We start from the raw sequence: 18,359 nt of genomic DNA, 5'->3' as shown, positions 1-18,359 counted from the left end.
AGAAAGTAGGAGGATTCAACCAAAGCGTTGAGTGCCTTTCAGCCAGTCGCGTGGCGGCTTCGCTTTTGATTTCGTTTTTTTTAGGTTTTCGTAAATCAATTGTTTCAATCGCAGACAACATAACCGCAAATTAGGCCCACGGAAATAAAGATAGGCGAGGACTCTTTGCTTTAAGTATCACTCCGCCGGTTCGCAGAGCGGCAAGCCGCCATGCGACTGGCTGAAAGGCACTCCACGCGTTGGTTTAGTCCAACTTTCGAAGGTGAGTTCAAAAAAAAAAAAGGCGGGAGCCTGGACATTTAATTGGACCTAACAGGAAAATCGGCCGCACAAGACAATAATTTGAAGTTTTTAATGCTTGGAGTGCGCAGTTCGAGTTCCAGTGGTATACAAAAGACGAGCTCAGAATACTCTTTAGTGCTCCTTTAAGAGTCGTCTAGAGTAGTAAGTGCGGCATTTCCCGACATGATAACCACGTAGGCCACAGGTTGAACTCATTTCACGTGGCATGACGACAGCAATGCCGGAATAAACAGAATATTCTTCGTTGTGTGCTGGAAATCTTGTTACAATGATAACGAGAAGCCAATTGACGGGCGATCATTTGAATTGAGACGGGGAAGCTGCGAGAGTAGTCATGTCAGTCGCTGTTTCTCAGCGCGCTGGGCTGCCGCGGCGTCCATGGCGGTAAACATGGGATCGGGAACGGTCATCGTACGCGTCTGTTCACTCCCAGACTCTAGTGCCAGAGAAGAGCGCCATAGCGTGCGGCGCCGGTGACATGTTCTAGAACGCGCGACTAGATGGCGTGATCTGGCCGACCAGCTCACGCACCGAGTTCCGCTCTTCTCGGCCGTGAGTCCCTACACCCCGGCTGTTACTGCTTCTCCATTCTGTTTGGGGCGCGCTGGCTCTAAGTGCGCTAGAATTTTAGCGGTTCTAGTCGAGTTGAGTTGAGCTGTTGTATGCTACAGGTGGGATTAGCCTTGCTTGTTCTGCCGGCAATTGCTCCACCGTAGCGTCACTTATATGTTGATAATGACCTAAAACCTGTCGGATCTGCCCCACTATGCGCACAGTCACTTATAATAGTGCATATTCCACTCCCGCAGTCACCATCTATGAACATTTTCACTCACTGTAGAACACAGTCCACTCCAGAAGACACCATCTACGCACATATACAGTCACAGTAGAACATAGTCCATTGCAGTTCCACCATCCATGCACACATTCACTCACAGTATAACATAGTCCAGAAGACACCATCTACGCACACATTCAATCACAGTAGACCATCGTCCGTTCCTGCTGTCACCATTCAGAGACAAGGTTGGTGCCCTGCAGACATGTTAAAAGAAGGCGTGCAGCTTCCCTTCTGCATTTCTGGTTTCCACACGGGTAGACAATGTCCTGAACTGTACTGTGACGGGTTCCTGTCTTCTTGAAGGAAGCGAACATCACATGCCTTTCCGCGTTGTACTCTGGGCAGTACATAATATAATGTTCGATATCCCCGCACACACCACATAAAGAGCAGAGCGGAGACGATGCTATGCTGGTCCTATGCATCCATGCAGGAGTGCGAGCAGAGGCCGTGCGAATTCGATGTAGTAGAGTGGCCTGTGATCTTCTCAGTCCCTTGGTCACACATGGCTTGTGGGGCGCACTCCACAGGGTACTAAAATGATCGAGCACCGTTTCTCTGAAGAGTATTTTTTCATCTTGAGGTACTTTTTTTATGAATTCCTTGGCAGAGCTTTATGGGCGAGGCTGTCTGCCACCTCATTCTCCGCTCCGCTTGGGGCACTGTGGTGCTATTCTCTCCCACGCTCCTCCTTCCGCTTCGCTCCTTCCACCTCCTCTGCGGTGAAGCTTCGGCCTCGAACGACGACGCCGGCGTTCTGCCAGAATGGCAGTACTACTGCTATCGCAGTAAAAAACTGCATATTCGCACGTGAAGCGCACGGCGCAGCTGCTGCAGAAGTGCATTTCCACCGATCGAGCTCATAAACCCCAGTGTTTTAACGAGGCGTTCTTCTCTTAATTCTTCCTGCTATTCGTTTAAGCGCCATCCAGCAGGATAACACAGAAAACCTATCTCCTTACCCCCGCTGTCATGTAGAGGCAGCCCGTTGAGCCATTGGCGGTGCGGGCTGGGCAATATTATTTTTCTTTCTTTTTCTCTGCCCACACTAATATGGTTCTTGTAGAGGCGAGAGGCCCGTGCATTGTGCGATGTCAGTTCATGTTAAAAAAAACCTCAGGTAGTCGAAATTATGCGGAGTCCCCAATGCGGCGTCCCTCAAGCCTGAGCCGCTTTGAGGCCAAGCAATGCATCAATGCGGGCTAAATGGTCGCACATTTTTGATAGAATTGATGCGCTACGCCGGGAATTGGACGCGACGAGACGAATCTGGCTACACGGCCGCTATTCATATATGTATGTACCACTTTTATTTTGTCTCATCTAATACTTGGTGTAGCGCGTGAGTTCCATCAAAAACGGTTTGGGGACGTTGAACCCTATAAACCAACCTGTCAAGTATGCAGTGCACGCCTTTGAAGACATGGGTGCATGCGCTTCATTGTTATCCAAGTGAGCCTCGACCTGGATTGTTACTCAAGATGAGTTCCGCAGTGCGTACGTAAAAGCGTTGCACCGAAGCTCATGTCCGTAATTCGGTCTACAAAAATCTCTCATGCAAGCCCTAGGTTGCATTTTCTGAAAAAATAAAAAAGGGTGGGGGTTATGGCATTCAGGGATATATGTCTCTGAACACACTGTTTTATTAGCGTCAGCTGCGGTCTAACAAGGCCCAGTCACGAGGGCACTTGTAGGCTGCGGTACCCGCTCATGACGGGCATCTCGCGACAGTGGAAGGCCGCGTTGAACTCGTGGGTGTACTCCGAGGTTTTGAACATGCTGCCACTCTTGAAGAAAAGGCCGTAGGCGTTGACGGACCTGCGGCGCGACACACGCACACGCGCTGTTTAATAAACGACACCTCGTGATGCGTCGGCTGCCGCGTTCTGTTTTTCGCCTTAACCTCACGAATTCCGATATTTTAACTTCAAACTTGTGTGATTTTGATCTCAACCGACCTGGAGCAACGTTTTCCGGGTCGACTGCCGTAAGGTGCAAGCTCCCGCTACCACAAAAGCACTGACGACATTAATTTACCTCAATTTTGTGTGTGATGCAAGTTATACGCTGTTTAGCCGCAGGTACAGGCTCCTGACAAGCCTTACGTACAGCCTGAGTGCTGCCGCTTTTCGTATAACACAACGCCTGAGCGACGAGGATTGAACAAGCAGCGGCTACTAGCAAGATGTCGAGGAAAAATCCCAGGTTTTTGTTGTTGTTGCCCTCTGTTGGAGTGCCACATACCTACAGCGGTGGATTGGCCAGGGTGCCTTGTACAGACAAACAATTGTGAAATAATGACTGGTTTAAGGTCCCAAGTTGTTTTCGTATCTTCGTCCTCATTTTCGTCGCCGCTCGCGCCTCCCACAGCGACACACTTGCTGTGGAGTATATGTGACAATTGAGTTGCATTACTTTAGTTTTGAATGTTACTATAACAGCCCTTCCTTTTGTAACAACGAAAATGAGAGGAGCACTGTGGTTCAAGCTTCGCGCCGCTACTTATTATCCCGCATTATTACTATTATTACAACAAGATGATAATGGCATAGAGGGCCCAATTATTACTGTGGTGCAAGTTATGTGGCAATGAAAATATTATTCTCAATATTACTATTATTGTCATTAGGGGTAATATAGTTGGTATGATAAATCCCAGTCGAGGCACTCTCAGCCAGTGCTTACCCGACAGAGACTGGCCTCAAGAATCGAGTAGAACCTGGCAGTTCCAACGAGAGCTGGCAGTTCGTGAGCGGAATTGCCAGTGGGTTTTTCATTGACACGTTGTAGTGGACTTCTCCGCTTGGCCCGATTGGCGCCACCTGCCAACAGCAAGAAAAGCGCGCCAGGCGCATTGGTATTCCCTTAAGACAGACCAGAGGGAGAGACTGAAACGCGGATCATCTGTTCATGTGGCCAGAAGGCGATGCTACTACGGTTGCAGGCTGCCGTTGCACGGTGAACCAAAAGAGCTGCCGACAGAGCAAACCGGAGGAGCCGACTTGATGGCACAGTGATTGCTTCATTTGGCTGCGATAACCAAGATTCGTCCCCTATGAAAAAACCTCCTCATTCTGTCCGCCGTCAGAACTACCCCTGCAAGCGCCAATTCAACAGGCGTACCCCGTCGCCACCCAAGAGCAGCCGCCCAAGCCAGAACAGCATGTGCTAGCGGGGAACTCAAGCCCTCCCTCTCCACTCTGATACTACGTGCAGAACAAAACTGTCACCCCATTGCAAATACGGCAGCAGCTACACTGAAAAATTTCATATCCTTCGGGACTGTGCTCACGCTGAAATCACCCTTACTCGGTCCTCGTCTCACGTACGAACTAAAAACCACCGTACATAGAGGGCGAAATGGCTGCCCTCTGCTCCCTCTTGTTCTCATGTACCGGGAAGCTCACATGAAGGACATTAATCCCTTCTACCTTAGATTTAGCGCAACGTCAAAAAATAAAATGCCGCAAAAAAAAGCTACGCCGCCAATAAGCGAAAACAGGCCTTGGGTCCCGAAGAAGTGTATATTCAAGCATTTTTATTAAATATGCGTGAGACATACAGTGCTGAGAATTCAAGTTCTGCTCTGCTAGAAGGAGATGAAGAGGTTCGACCTGTTGATGCCGTTTTGTTTTGCACTTTACATGCCTCACTCGGCGGTTATGTATAATTACTGCGCCTCGCGAACGAAGCGCGACTATATATCGATTCGTTCACGCTACATTTTTTTCCCCTTGGCTGGCAGCTTTCTTATGATTCCCATCCGTAACCTCAGCGACTGCGACATTCTTGTTTCTTTTTTTTATACGTGCAAGGGACAACCGGCCGCAAGTGGCTGAAGAGATTCTGGGCTCGTAACGACGGACATGGCGCCGAATTAAGGGGTCAGGAAGTGCTGCACTGAACTCAAAAGAAAAGTTAAGGTCGCTGCAAGGTCAGCTTTTCACCGTATACACAACTTAACCAGCATCATTGCTTTAAAGAAGGACTTGGGTTAGCCTTCAGTTCAGACAGTTGGGAAATGCAGAGTTCAAAGTCGCGAACCGGGCTCCAAGCGAAAATTAATAATGCGACTGTGTGTGGTAGCCATTACAGGCGATACAGAATTATGATACAACTCCATGATCTTTCTTAGCAAGTTTCGAGTTCAAAGTAGCGAAATGAAACACATACATGTCTTAGTTATAGTGCCAGAAATATGATACCGCAAGTATGCACTTGCGGTCTGCGCTTTCAGTTCCCTCTGTCATCCTGCCGTGTATAACTCCGGCTGCTGCATCTCTCTCTCAGTTGCGATGCCCCTGACGGCGGTTTGGACATTGCGTGACACGGGCGGATTATGCAACTTGGCCGAAGTTTTCGTTGACGTCATTCGCTGCAGAATTGGCTGCAACTGTGACCCTATTTATAAACTAGCTTTGCACAGGAGTCCAATCACTCGAAGTAAGGAGGACTGCAACCTTCTACGTCAACTCTGTATCGACATTCACGCGTGCTATTTCGTATGTAGCGTAGTTCTGGCATTTGTATTCCGTGGCTACGCAGGTTGCACGCAGATCGCGGTCCGCTCACCTGTACTTGCGCTCATGTATTCGCAGCTTGGTCATAGTAAACGCTTTAATAGAAAGACTTACATCAACGTTGAGTTTGGGCAGTTGGACGATCAAGATGCTCTGTGAATAGGCGATCTCCTTTCCGTACGTAACGGTCGCCTCTATCGAGATCATACACTCCCCACGGAGCGTCTTGACGTAGTCTTGCGGTCGCACGGTGATGTGGTACGTTTTCTCTGTAAAAAGCGATAGCAAGTGATGGTTGACGGCGGGCGCTCCCCGTCTGAAGCGCTAGTCTTTTTACAGCATAATGAGCAATCAATTAGCCAACCTTTCCGCACTGACTGCAAACTTTTAACTGGGAAATTAATTTGTCGATGCTGCCGTAGGCGCAAGTTGAAGGGAAAGGGAAGCGAGAATGCAAGATGAGGGGATCGGAGAAAGCTGAATATTGTGACCTTAATTTCTCCGCTGCTCTCACTCGTTTAGACTAAAATTCTGAACGACATCGCTCAAAAAGAGTCTCAAATACATTTTTCGTGTTCAAGAAGTGGTTTAGAGCCCCTGTCAAGTACAGCGAAGACGTCAACCTATCTGGCTTGCTCCAACTGTTCTCCCCCTTCGGTCTTGCCTCATATAGGCCCAGCCATCCTTGCTTATACCCTGCCAATTTTTCGCATTAATAAAGGTTCATAAACCGCAGCCTTTTGATTGAGTGCTCAGAATATAAGGGAGTGCGTGGAAAATGTGCCTGCTGGTGCGGCGCACTAGCACAGGGGCTCTCAATAATGCCCTCTAGCAGATTCTTACATGCGAAGAGAACACTGGGCTGTGAGACACAGCGTAGGGGAGGCTTACGGGGTCTAATTTCGACCACCTGCGGTTCTTTAACATACATCGAAATAGCAGTTACACTGATACTTTTGTTTTGGCCTCTTTATAAACGCGGGCGCAGTGGCCGAGATCGAAACCACGATCTTGTGCCTACCAGTAGAAAGCAATGGCGACCGAGCTACGACGGCAGGTGAAGAATCGATGCGCGCTAGCACCTACTGCACATGACGTCTAAAATTATTTACTTGGTTTAATTCTCGTAGTGGTCGCCTGCATGTCGCTGTGTCAACACAAACACTGCATACAACTGCCGCCTTGCGCGTTCAGCGAAACTTGGCAAAGTGGAGGTCCCCCTCGCCCAACACCGCCCACCTTGGCCGGCCGGCAGGGTGACGTTGTAGGCCACGGAGGAGATGGTCACCGGAAACTCGTTATTGTAGGTGATCGAGGTGACGATGACGGTGACCGAGGCATGGCACGGCTTGTGCTGGTTGTTGCTGACGGCGCAGCTGATGCCGATTGGTTGGCCCACCGGCACCTTTTTCTCGTGGCGCACTTTCACCCCCACCGGCTCCTCTTTGGCGTGGCGCGCCATACCCATCATTGCTGCGGAAACGCGCGTCACGCGTCACTCAGCAATTGCTTAAACACCAGGCTGCTTGGTTTCGACTGCGTTTCGCCCGCGGAATGCCTTGAGGCAGTAGTCACTCGCGATGCTTGTACTACTCAGGTAGTACGGCCTTTGACAAAAATATACAGCCCAAGGGTTTTCTTTTTGAGCCCTGCTGCGTGGCTCATTTTGCATCCTCAGCAACCCTCCCATGGCTAGGACTGCCAAATGTAGTCGAAGGACTCGCTACACGGCTTGCAAGCAAACCCTTTGGGCTTATATTTTTGGCAAAAGCTGTACAGTATTTGCGAAAAGTAACCAAGAAACGGGGTTCGTTCCTTGGGCGTTTAGCGGAGGACTTCTGGCACACATTGGGCTCTAAATCTGTGTAATGTAAGAATAACCTTTGACCGCACCTTTCGAGACCTTTTTGTCTTTAGAGCTGCTATAAGGGCTCCAGTGCACTCCTGAGAAGCAAGCTTCGTTTCCTGGCTACTTTTGTCAAAGACGGTACCTGATGTTGATGGTTCTACATGTCCGTAGCTTCATTGCCGTCCTGGTGAATTTTTTGAAAAGCGTGCGGCGTGTTCGTCGGAAAGAATCCTTGAACCTAAACGCTGCGTTTTGTCACGAAATGAAGGTATAAATCACGCAGTGTGCTGCAGTACTGGGTGGTCATGGACAAATGTCTGTGGGATGTGGATTCATGGAAAAGAATTTCGGCGTTGCCTCGGTAGTCAATCAGCTGGTATTATTCCAGTGGATGCAACACGCACGCCCCCTCGCGATTCAATGCTTTTCATTAACCGGTTTTTTTCACGACAGCACAGAAATACTTTTTTTTTCCTTGAACCCACATCCCGCAAACTTTTGTCCATGACTGTACACACAACTCCTGCCAACTGTCGGTGCTTCGCATGCGCCGTGATCGCAGTCCCTTCGGCGCACACGGTGCTTGCGACGCGCGTCTAATTTCTGCTTGCTTCTCTCTCTCTTCCCCCCCCCCCTTTTTTTTTTACTCTGTCTATTTTTTCTGCATCGGCCAGTGACAGTGGCCCATTTAGCGCCAGTCAACAGCCATCTTTCTATCCTCGATCGGTTCATGGCGCGACGGCTAAGAAACGCTGAATTGTTTTGTTAAGACGCCCGACGCAAAACTCAAGAAGGCCTTGCATTTATCGCCGCAAAAATTATTCGCATTTGGAAGAATTCAATAACACTTGATTGCAATACGTGTCGCAAAATATGGGTGCAATAATCATAAGTGCCTTCCTTGATATCAACTCACGATGTTTAAATGCCACGCTTTGAAAGACATAAGACGAATGGAATGTCATGGCTAACGGCGTCGCGTGCCACTCCATATTGTAATCAGTACTGCGCTATCTCTCAATGCCTTGAAGCCATTTTGGGTTTCTTCGAGGGAAAAGCGGCGCAGCAAACAGCGACGGTATAAGAGACAACACAAGCGCTGATGGCGTCAAGCGCATGCAGTCTTCCTAATCCGCCCTTTTTTGTTGCGCTGTTTTCTCCTCGAAGAAAAATGATTACACTGACTTAAGTCATTTTTGGCGCTTCATAATGCCCTGGAAGGATAGCAAAGTGCACAGCTAGGCAAACGAACATAAAAATAAACGTATGTAACATCGCTGATTAAAATATGCGCACAACTTCACCATTAGCTTATCTGACTATGCCCTCTACTTAAGAGGAAGATTCTTGGTTCAGGAATAAAGGTGCCTGCGCCGAAAGTGACGGCAGAAAGCTACCTTGGGTTCACAAGATCGGGATTACTTCACAGGCGCGGCGTCAAGTACACACAGTCTTGCAGTCCGCTTTTGTACATTACCGGGCATCAGCGGCCGTCCACTTACGTCGTGCCTTGTAGGTGTGAGTGATGTCCTGCATCTGGCCCGTGCCTATGGCCTCCGTGGCGACTAGCCTGCCGCACCTGAACGCATGTGCGAACACCGAGTTCCCATTTTTAGGTTGTACGAGGCAAGGATGGGTGGTAAAATTCAACGCACTAAAGGCTTCTCTGTGAGTATGACTATAGAGGACTATAGATGGCGAAACGTCGCGTCATGACGGCAGCGTGCGCGGGCCTTTAGCCGCTGGAGGAACATAATGAGAATTTCGCAACAATTTTGCAATGACCACTTTGTCGATGCCCCAGTGGATATCTTATGCTGTATATGCAAAGAAGAGACAATTGGGGCGCAAAATACGGCAGGGGGCTGTTCTAATCGGCTGAAATTCAGCGTGCGCAATTTCCTGCCACGATGTGATGTGAAGAAGTCACCGCGAAAACTTTACGAGGAACACAAAATAAAACACAGAAGATAAAGCGTTGGTGAATGTCTCATGTGTTTTCTCGCCTGTTCCTCGTCTAGTTTTCGCGCTGACGTATTCACATCTTCGCATCACTTCACATATGCAACACCAGCTAGCCCGGCAGCATGATCTCCTATCATTCCGCGAAAACCTTTAATTCCATAGCAACGTTAAAACTCTTTTCCACTCTTTACTACGTATTTAATTCTCGTCACCCTCCTGGGTATCCGCTTGTCGTCCGCTTAAAGTTCCACAAATAGCCAGCCAGCTTCAGGGATGTAGTCACGGGTCAAAGTAGTGAAGCAACGAATAAAAGTAACGACGAAATGTTTCATGAGAGTATTAGCGCACCTCTTCTATTCTTTACTAAACCAGATTCCTCTCCCCCCCCCCCTCTGTAATGCGGACAATGGACACCTGCAGTTACAATCTCCAGCTTGATAGTTGTATAAGTGCAGAGAGCAGAGGGAAAGTCTCACAGGCAAAGAAAAGCAGCTGGTGTAACAAGACTCAAACGATGACTTTCAGCGGTATGAGCCCCGAAATTGTAGTGTTCGCTATTCTACAAGTTTGCATTTCAGATATAATTAGCGCCCCTCGTTCCTGGATTTTAATTTTTTTCCAGTTCAAAACCAGGTAGAAATCGAATGTTTGAGGAAACTGTTCGAGAACTCGAGTTTCGTTAGCGTTTCGTTAGCGCTTGATACAATGACGCCGATAAATCATTAGGTCACTAACTACCTGCATTCAGCCAGCCAGCGTTTAATCGGTATTTCTCGTACATATCTTGAATGGAAACCGCGCCTTAGATACCAAGCGTAACAAGAGATAATAAATAACTAAAAATAATTGAATACATTTCTTTGGAACAGGCTCAAATGTCCTGTAGCTCCTGTGCCGTGCCTTTAGGTTTTTGCACTGGCAAGCTGAATTTTGAACGCGCCTCGTTGCGTGGAAGTCGGGTTGTAGCCAATTTTCAGTGTGCAAAAACTGGCTAAAATCAAGCTTTACAAGAAAACGTAGCGCCCCTGGTATATTCTACGCAAGTTTAGAGCGAAAACTGTCTGCGAAAAATTGAAAGTACGAAGGCATACGGAGTACGCAGGCTATATTCGTGTTGCTTCTGCACATATTTACTGTACCTACTGTGGAGTACTATGGTACTAAACTTACTAACAGTACCGAGGTCTCGCAACACCGCCTACCCCTGCGGTCATTCGCGAGTACCAAGATTAACTACGGAACTAAGTCCGGAATGCTTGCGCTGTTGAACAGCGGGAAATGGATGACAAAACCCAGTGATGCACTCACTTGTCTGGAGCGATGCTGCCTCGATGTTCAGCTTCTCCGTTTGTGTTTAGGACGGTGACAACTGCTCCATTTTCTTTCACAGACTAAATTTTTCGGCACGACAGTGTTATTTCTAAAGACCCAATCTTCGGCTGTCGCGGTAACAAGGTACCAAGCATGCATACAAGTACCAAGCATGATAGTCTTATTTTCGAGAATGCATTTAGGAGCCTCATGTTCCTGCCGGAGGTCTGCGCGGTCTTTGTGAAGTGAAACAGAGTCTCTCAATCGTATAATGGTTGTCACCACACTAAACGCAAAAGCTGGCATGGAGGCACCTATAGTACAGAGCGCATGCACAGCAGAATACTGCTTTTGTAGCTATAGTTGCTCGTGAGAGATGTCAGAGCCTCCAGCAGTGCTCTGTTCGCGCGCTCAAGACTAGTGTCTGGAGGGCTGTACGCATGCTTTAATAAGCCCGCCATCTGTACAACCGTAGATCCGTACATCAGTCCTTCACCAGGAGCAGCGTTACGACAGCAGCTCCGCGGTTGGGCGGAGAGAGGAGAGAGGCCACAGCCCCCTTGCGCCTTACTGGTTTTCTAACACTTTGAAGAGGCGCCAGCCGGAGGGGTCGCTCGGGTCCGCAGCGAAGTAGCGATAGGTGGCCTTGACGGCGGCCCGTGCCACATTGCCGTCGTACGGCATGTCGATCTTGTCCTCGAGCACGGCACGTACCGGGAAGGGGCCAACCTCGAACAGCCGGGACTCTGCAGCGTTGCGACCGGTTTGAAAGTTGCTGTATAACGCCAGCTACTCCGTCGCATCGTGCAGTGAACCGTGAACATTCTCGGACAACTCCGCGACTGGGCGCCAGTTTTCGAGCATTGGTGCCGGGCCATGAACATAAATCACCTCACACACTTCACAGAAAAGTGGTGCGGCACTTTAGCACCCGAACTGCCGAACATGAGATTATGCAGAGCTCGTCTAATTAAACCGTGGTAAACCATGGTGGTGGCTCGGACGATTAGGTTAATTTGAGAAGAACGACGTAAACTATCCGGCCTTCCGACCATCTGCGGTGTAGGCATGGTGTACACAGCGAAACACCACGCTTGCCATGCTTGCAATGAGTAGGCTGTGCGAGCTCGGCACCTGTGATTATAACCCTGTAATGTCTTTGCAATGTAAGTGTGGGAGAAAAGTTTTCAACGTGAAGAATTTCATTGTCACTGAAACCTATATTGCATAAAGGCAAAAAAGTTGACGTTTTTTCAGAATATTGTGGTTAACGTAAAATTATTACGGGCTAATTACGCTAATTTCCGAACGCTTGAGAACGATAAAACTGTGCGTATTTACACAGGTGCAATTTATAAATAACGAAGTTAAAAACCATTTCACAAACCTACAGATGTAGCAATACGCTGTCTTAGGTTGTTTAAGGTCTTTTCCTTTGACGTTGTTTCCTGTTATTGCTAGCTTTTGGGGTAAACAATATTTCAGCGGAATTCCTGCCCCTCTCGCAGTTGACACCTGAACTGTGCTTTCACAAATAAGTAAAGAAATGCCGTTTTTATACTGTGAGCATACTGTGAAGATGTTAGCAGTGTTTGCTTCGTGGCTAGTTAGTTCATGTTTTCAAGGCGGGATACTTTTTAGAGCAGCACATAAAGGGGCAAGACAGGGACGAGGATTTTAAAAGTTTTAGGTTTTTTGCATGTTTTAGATTTTATGTTTTATACAACTTCATACGGAGGATTTTATAAGCCTCTGCTAGCATTAACGAAAGCTGTTGCACCTGTACCACCTTCATCCTCCGTGATGCTCTGGGCCTCACAGGATTTAAACTGGTATGAAACCAACTGCTGAGCATTTCATTTCCTGGGTGCAGTCACATAGTTTGGTCTTTGCTAATTACCTTCTCATTTGCTTGTTTGTTACCACGCAATTGACAACCGATCAAATGAATTAGTATTTCGCGCCACAGCAGTGAGATTGATAACGTCTCGGGTGAAGTCTAAAATTTGTGCGCAGGATGAGTGGACAGGACTCGTGTAGCGACACATCTATGGTTTCTTGTGCGTCCTTTTCATGCTTTCTTTTGTCCTTCGTATTTTATTAATCCCACTTAACTCTAATCCAACGGTCCTATCAACGAACTATCTCGCTTTGTCACGCTGGAATGTAGTTTGTTCTTACAAATAATTTAAAACGTGCAGCCAGTCAGCTTGATTTTCGCGAAATCGTCATCACTCGTAGTACAGAGAAAAGTGAGCCGCTACGGGTATTAGACGTATGCACTATTCTATCCTAAAATATTTGTTTTTCTTTTTGGTTTGTGCGTTAAATATATAGATACTTCATATTCTTGAAAGGTAATATATCGAACCAGACTGGATTCATTTTGGTTTCAGTAGCTCCTTTAAATTAAAATGGCTTTGATAGTTAACACGCGGTAGCCGCTATTCAGCAATCGGTGGTGTCCATCGATGAGCTTGACACATTAATACGGAGCATGCCAGTAATCACCTTCTGCATCATTCATAGAGTGGTGTCATCACGAAACTCTTTAGGAAGATGAAGATAACGTAAAAATTTCCTATTGCAGTACTATAGAGCGTCGAATGAACGCCTAATGGAGTCATTTCTGAAAAGCGCGTGCACTTTTTTTTTCTGAAATCGTAATAAGTGCACATCAATAGCCTCCTTGAGGCAACCAGTCATAGGTGATTAGCTGCATAACAAGCTTTTCTCTCATTACATTTCAAGCCAGTAATTTAAAAATAAGACGCCCTCGCATCTGTAGTTCCTTTTATGTTGTACGGAGGTAAATTAACTCTCCTTCTGGGTTCTGACACTAGCGAGCTGTTCAAGGCCTTGAACCGGCCTTGAATGTCAGCGCTGCAGCGAATGCTTACGAATGCTCAGGCCTTGAGGCGTGCCATCCAGCACTTGCCAGCCGCCGTAGCCATTCGGTAGGTCTGGCCTCTGCATCCAGCCTTCGTTCCAAACGTGGTAGTTCCTGCGGGGAAACACGGGGAAAGGCGTCAAAATGAGCCGCCACCAGCCATGCGTGCGGGCGCCATTATTCTTCATTGGAAAGATAGAGCAGTGTAAAGTGGCGCCCGAGAGTTCCGCGGTGCTACCAAGGGTTGGAGTTTAAACTATCTCAGGGCTGTGAACAATAACGAGCAGTTCACCTTCCGCACATTTTGAGAGTCGACGTGCGGGTCTCGAGTCGTTAGGTAGTAAGCATGGCACTCAAGAGTGTCATTTGCGGTTGGATGCAAGGTCGAGTTTACGTGTTTTCATACGGTACGTCTTAAATAAGCATGATCGTTAATTAACCCGTGTTTTGTGTTTTATAACCAGCGATGATTTATCGCCTAGAATCTGATGATGATGATGAGTATTATGGATTTTTATGGCGCAAGGGCATCTGCAGCCAAAGAGCGCCATGGCACAAGGTATTTTGGGCTTCTCAAGCTGGGGTCAAAGACCCATTTTTCAAGCAGAATCTAATAAAGTTTTATTCTTATGGTATGAGAGAACCTCTCCAGATGCTGTTCGTAACGACCGCAGTAGAAGAAAGCTCGGAAAAAGAGTCTTCGGTATACCTGTTTAGTGATGTTATCTCGTGTTTTACGTCCGAAACCAGCGCTCTGAACTAGAACGATGTTTTAGCATAGGGCTTAAATATTTGTACCCCCATGACTGTACCAGCGGAAAAAAATATCTCGGTGCAGGAAGATCTTGCTAGAACGCTCGTCATTCGGGACCGCATTTCCATTGGATCCAATGATATACCGTGAAACACCGATCCACCGCCGACCCAAAACATGTGCATAATTGAAAGAAAAAAATGCGAGGGCGTTTGCTCACGGAAAGAGCCGAAATGCATACGATTAACTGCCAACTTAGATAGGCGCATGCTACGTTTAAGATTTTAAATTCCACATGGCGGCCACGTGTCGTACTCCAAAAATTCTCTCTCCGTTCACCCGATAATCGACTTCGGAAAAAAAAACAAATCAACAAATTTATAAATAAGGCAAGATTCTCCGTGTTTCAGGGACTTCTAAGCTACAGATAAATACTTAAGCATGGCCTTGAGCTTCCTCGCTTAACCTAATGAATAAGTCTCTGTATTGAATAACTGCGCAGTCAGAAGAGACTGCTTGATTCACGCTCATATCGGGAAAGGAACCGCGGTCTCTGTGTGCAGGCATGGATGTAGGTGTAATGGATAAGAGTGGCCAGGCTGGGAGTACAGAGTCGTCATTGAGGCCGTCGTAAGCAATGACGATGCCGCAAAGCTTTATCGACATGTAGATCTCCGTTTTTGGTTAAAGAGTTCGGGCTCACAATACATTTGCGACGGCGACTGTCATTTATATCCTTTTTGTATTTGTAGTTATACTTGTTTTGAACAAACGGGTGGGCGCTCACTAAGCCATTTCATTATATTTGAACCTGTCGCCAAATATGGAAGTGGAGCTTCGCTAGAGTTATGACGAATAATGCCTAAAGGCCGGGAAAGATGTTTATTTTTAACTTGAGCGATTTCTCAGTACCTCACTTTAACTGCTAATGTCAATTTTAGCTTGATATTCAAAGCTTAAGGCGTATCTAGCTCCGACACACCATCACATGAAATAACGCCTGCAAGCTCCATACTGAAAATAATTTCATGTCACCGTGCGTTGAAATAGATGATCATAAACGGAAAGGTAAACAAATCAGTGATACTTCAAACGATTTCCGTGCCACCGGTTCTTGCAGTGAGTCAGTTGTGCTATTACATGCCCAGATGTGAGCAGTGAACTGTACCGACTTTGTTAAAAGTAACCAAGCAATGGGCTATGTTTCTTAGCCGCCTAGCGGAGCACTTATGGCACCACTTAAGCTCTAAATCAGTGCAAGGTAATTAAAATTCCTGTCCTCACCTGCGGAGACATTTTTGTCTTCAGGGATTTTGTGAAGGCTCCGATACACGGCTGAGAATCAAACCCCGTTGCCTGGAACTCTTACGTGTTGCCTGGAAGGTACGCGTGACCGAGCCTCTTGCACGAGAGAATACGCTACCCTGTTACCAGCGGCTCCAGTTTGAGAGCGATGCCACTGAAAAGACATTGCGAATTTTTTATGTTGGCATTTTCCTGTCTATATTAGAGATGGAAGACTGAGATTGTCCAAGGGAGTCCAGTTATTGGAGGCGCTCCAGAACTGACTTTGCGAAAGTTAGAATTACTACACATTGAGGTTCACGTAGAGAAAGTCATTTAAGAGCCTTTGCAATGACCGCAGATTCTGACGTTGTTGACGGCAGCATTGTATAAAATCGACCTGCGTATGATAGTCCGACGCTAGGGATTCTATATGCGCAATAGCGTGATTGCTCAGGTTTGCTCACTGAGCAATCAGTGTACATCTGCAGGTGATCTCCACATTCATTGTTGAGACGCTCAAACACCGGGGATGTTGTCACTGCGGCGGGCGTAAACCGTTTTGAACGTAGGCTCGGGATGCGTAGGCGGCACTTTATATCTTTGCATGAACGTGGGGGAACCAGCTTTAACATGTTCATCGTACCATATCCCTCAATGGCGCGAAGGGCGCGAATGGCTGTTAAAAATTACTTGCGCTTTGGTCGCGCAGTCGACGGAGTAAGGTTCGACCATGCCGAGAAGAATTTCTCGCCAGCTTGCGTTAGGACTAAAGGGTCTGTCGAAAGGTACCAGCTGCGACAGTGATCATCTTCATATGTGCGGTATTTACATGCAAAAGTGCTCACTGCTGGAAGCTTGCAACGTAAACGTTTCCGGAAGTAAATAAGCTAGCATGCCATGGAGACGCATTCGCTGCAAGTGGTACCTATGCCGCAAAACTTCCATATCTAACCTCTTCTGCTACAGCGACAGCTTTGTGAGGTTCTTTCTCCGGAGTTTATGGCGCTCTCCGCTGTCCACTGGCTTCGCCTACCGTAGTCTAAAAGCTGCCACGTTCTCCGATACTCACCAATGAGCATGTGCCCCGCATGGTGTCCCTGGGCTTTGTAAGTCGCGGGTTGGGCGCTTTCAGGAACGTTGGGCGAGCGCTCTAACTTGGGAGAAGAAAGAGGGGCGAGAGCTGGGGCGCAGCCATTGCAGTCACCGGTTCAGCATGGAGGAGGGCTAGAAGCCTGGCAGTTTTTCCACCAGTTCTAAAACGATGCACATACTGTATTTGCGGTCAAAAAGCCGCACAAAGAACTTCGTAGCAAAATACAACCTAGACAGAACTGTTTGGCATCAGTGAAAATGCTAACGGTACACCAGTGCTCGGGAGGACCACTTTGTTTTCCGCATGGCGCAAGTACTCAGGAGGGCATGAGGCCCACCGTCTGTTTGTCGCCACAGCAAACGCAACTTGCAGTGGGACGGAAAGTCGCCGGCAGTGCGCCCTTGTCTTCGTCCCGAACCGAAGCATGAGTTCAAGAGTAAAGAACCTGGCACTCGTGTGATTCCGGCACGTCACTGGGCAAAAGGAAGTGCCATGAATCGAGGGCGGTCACGGTTGGAAGCAACATAGCGGTACGTTCAGCCGCTGGTTTAGGCGCAAAACCAGGCATGTATAGACTCAGAGTGCCGCTGCGCAGGCAGCGCATTTGTAGGCGTCGGGCATGATCTAAGCGACTGAGCGTTTTCCCCGCGCGCGTTGGGAACTTGAATAGGTGAGCGAGTTGACGGGCTAGTTGACGGGCTAGCGCTGTTCCTACACCTTGAATAGGTGATTTTCTTGGTTCTCGTTGCAGAAGTGGCCGAGCTCCTCGGGTAACTTGGGGTCCTGAGGTGCCCCAATGATGATGTGCCACTGTAAGCGCACTATCAGCGGCAAGGAGCTGACATTCTCCGCTACAAGCCGCTCGTGTGGCTAAATGACTATGGCTTTCAGCCACTCAGCCCTTGGTCATGGGTTCGATACCGGCCGCAATGCCTGCAATGAGTCGCATAGCGGAGGTTGTATACAGGAGGCGAAAGGCGTAATTTGCGTACTGTCTGGTCGACGCGGGTCGGTGCCGGCGACAAATGTTTTCCAGGACCTGTGTTGGATGCTGCTGGCCACACTCACTGAATCGATCTCGGTCTGGTCATGCACGTGCTTATGCCGGCAGGCCTTAACGACCCATTCGGTCGCGTTCACGAGCGCGTCGATCAGTAGAGCACTTGTCCGCTCCGGCTTTGAACCCACGTAGAATTCCGGCCAGTTCTTAAAGACGCTTGCATGTTCTTGAACCATCAAGCATCAATAACGGCCTCCAGCGACACTGCTGTCGAGCACGTGGGCGTACAGAACGAACACACCGAGTTTATGGTTTATGGTTTAAGGGGGTTTAACGTCCCAAAGCGACTCAGGCTATGAGAGACGCCGTAGTGAAGGGCTCCGGGAATTTGACCACCTGGGGTTCTTTAACGTGCACCCACATTGCACAGTACACGAGCCTGTAGAATTTCGCCTCCATCAAAATTCGACCGCCGCGGCCGGGATCGAACCCGCGTCTTTCGGGCAAGCAGCCGAGCGCCATAACCACTTAGCCACCGCGGTG

General features: G+C 48.1%; 1 protein-coding gene across 1 annotated transcript in view; it reads right to left on the bottom strand.

Annotated features, from left to right (window-relative positions):
- Positions 1 to 2,750: 2,750 nt before the first annotated feature.
- Positions 2,751 to 18,359, bottom strand: part of LOC144135608 (hemocyte protein-glutamine gamma-glutamyltransferase-like) — a 33,207-nt gene continuing 17,598 nt past the window's right edge. The window contains exons 8-14 of the mRNA XM_077668204.1: positions 13,693 to 13,796; positions 11,364 to 11,538; positions 9,019 to 9,095; positions 6,907 to 7,140; positions 5,782 to 5,936; positions 3,833 to 3,969; positions 2,751 to 2,965 (exon numbers count right to left, since the gene is read on the bottom strand). Of these exons, the coding sequence (XP_077524330.1) occupies positions 2,824 to 2,965; positions 3,833 to 3,969; positions 5,782 to 5,936; positions 6,907 to 7,140; positions 9,019 to 9,095; positions 11,364 to 11,538; positions 13,693 to 13,796 (1,024 nt within the window). The 3' untranslated portion in view covers positions 2,751 to 2,823. The remainder of the gene's footprint in view (positions 2,966 to 3,832; positions 3,970 to 5,781; positions 5,937 to 6,906; positions 7,141 to 9,018; positions 9,096 to 11,363; positions 11,539 to 13,692; positions 13,797 to 18,359) is intronic.

The sequence above is a fragment of the Amblyomma americanum genome, chromosome 1 (genome assembly GCF_052857255.1).
Source record: "Amblyomma americanum isolate KBUSLIRL-KWMA chromosome 1, ASM5285725v1, whole genome shotgun sequence".
Lineage (NCBI taxonomy): Eukaryota > Metazoa > Arthropoda > Arachnida > Ixodida > Ixodidae > Amblyomma > Amblyomma americanum.
This window is presented reverse-complemented; position numbering and strand designations above follow the sequence as displayed.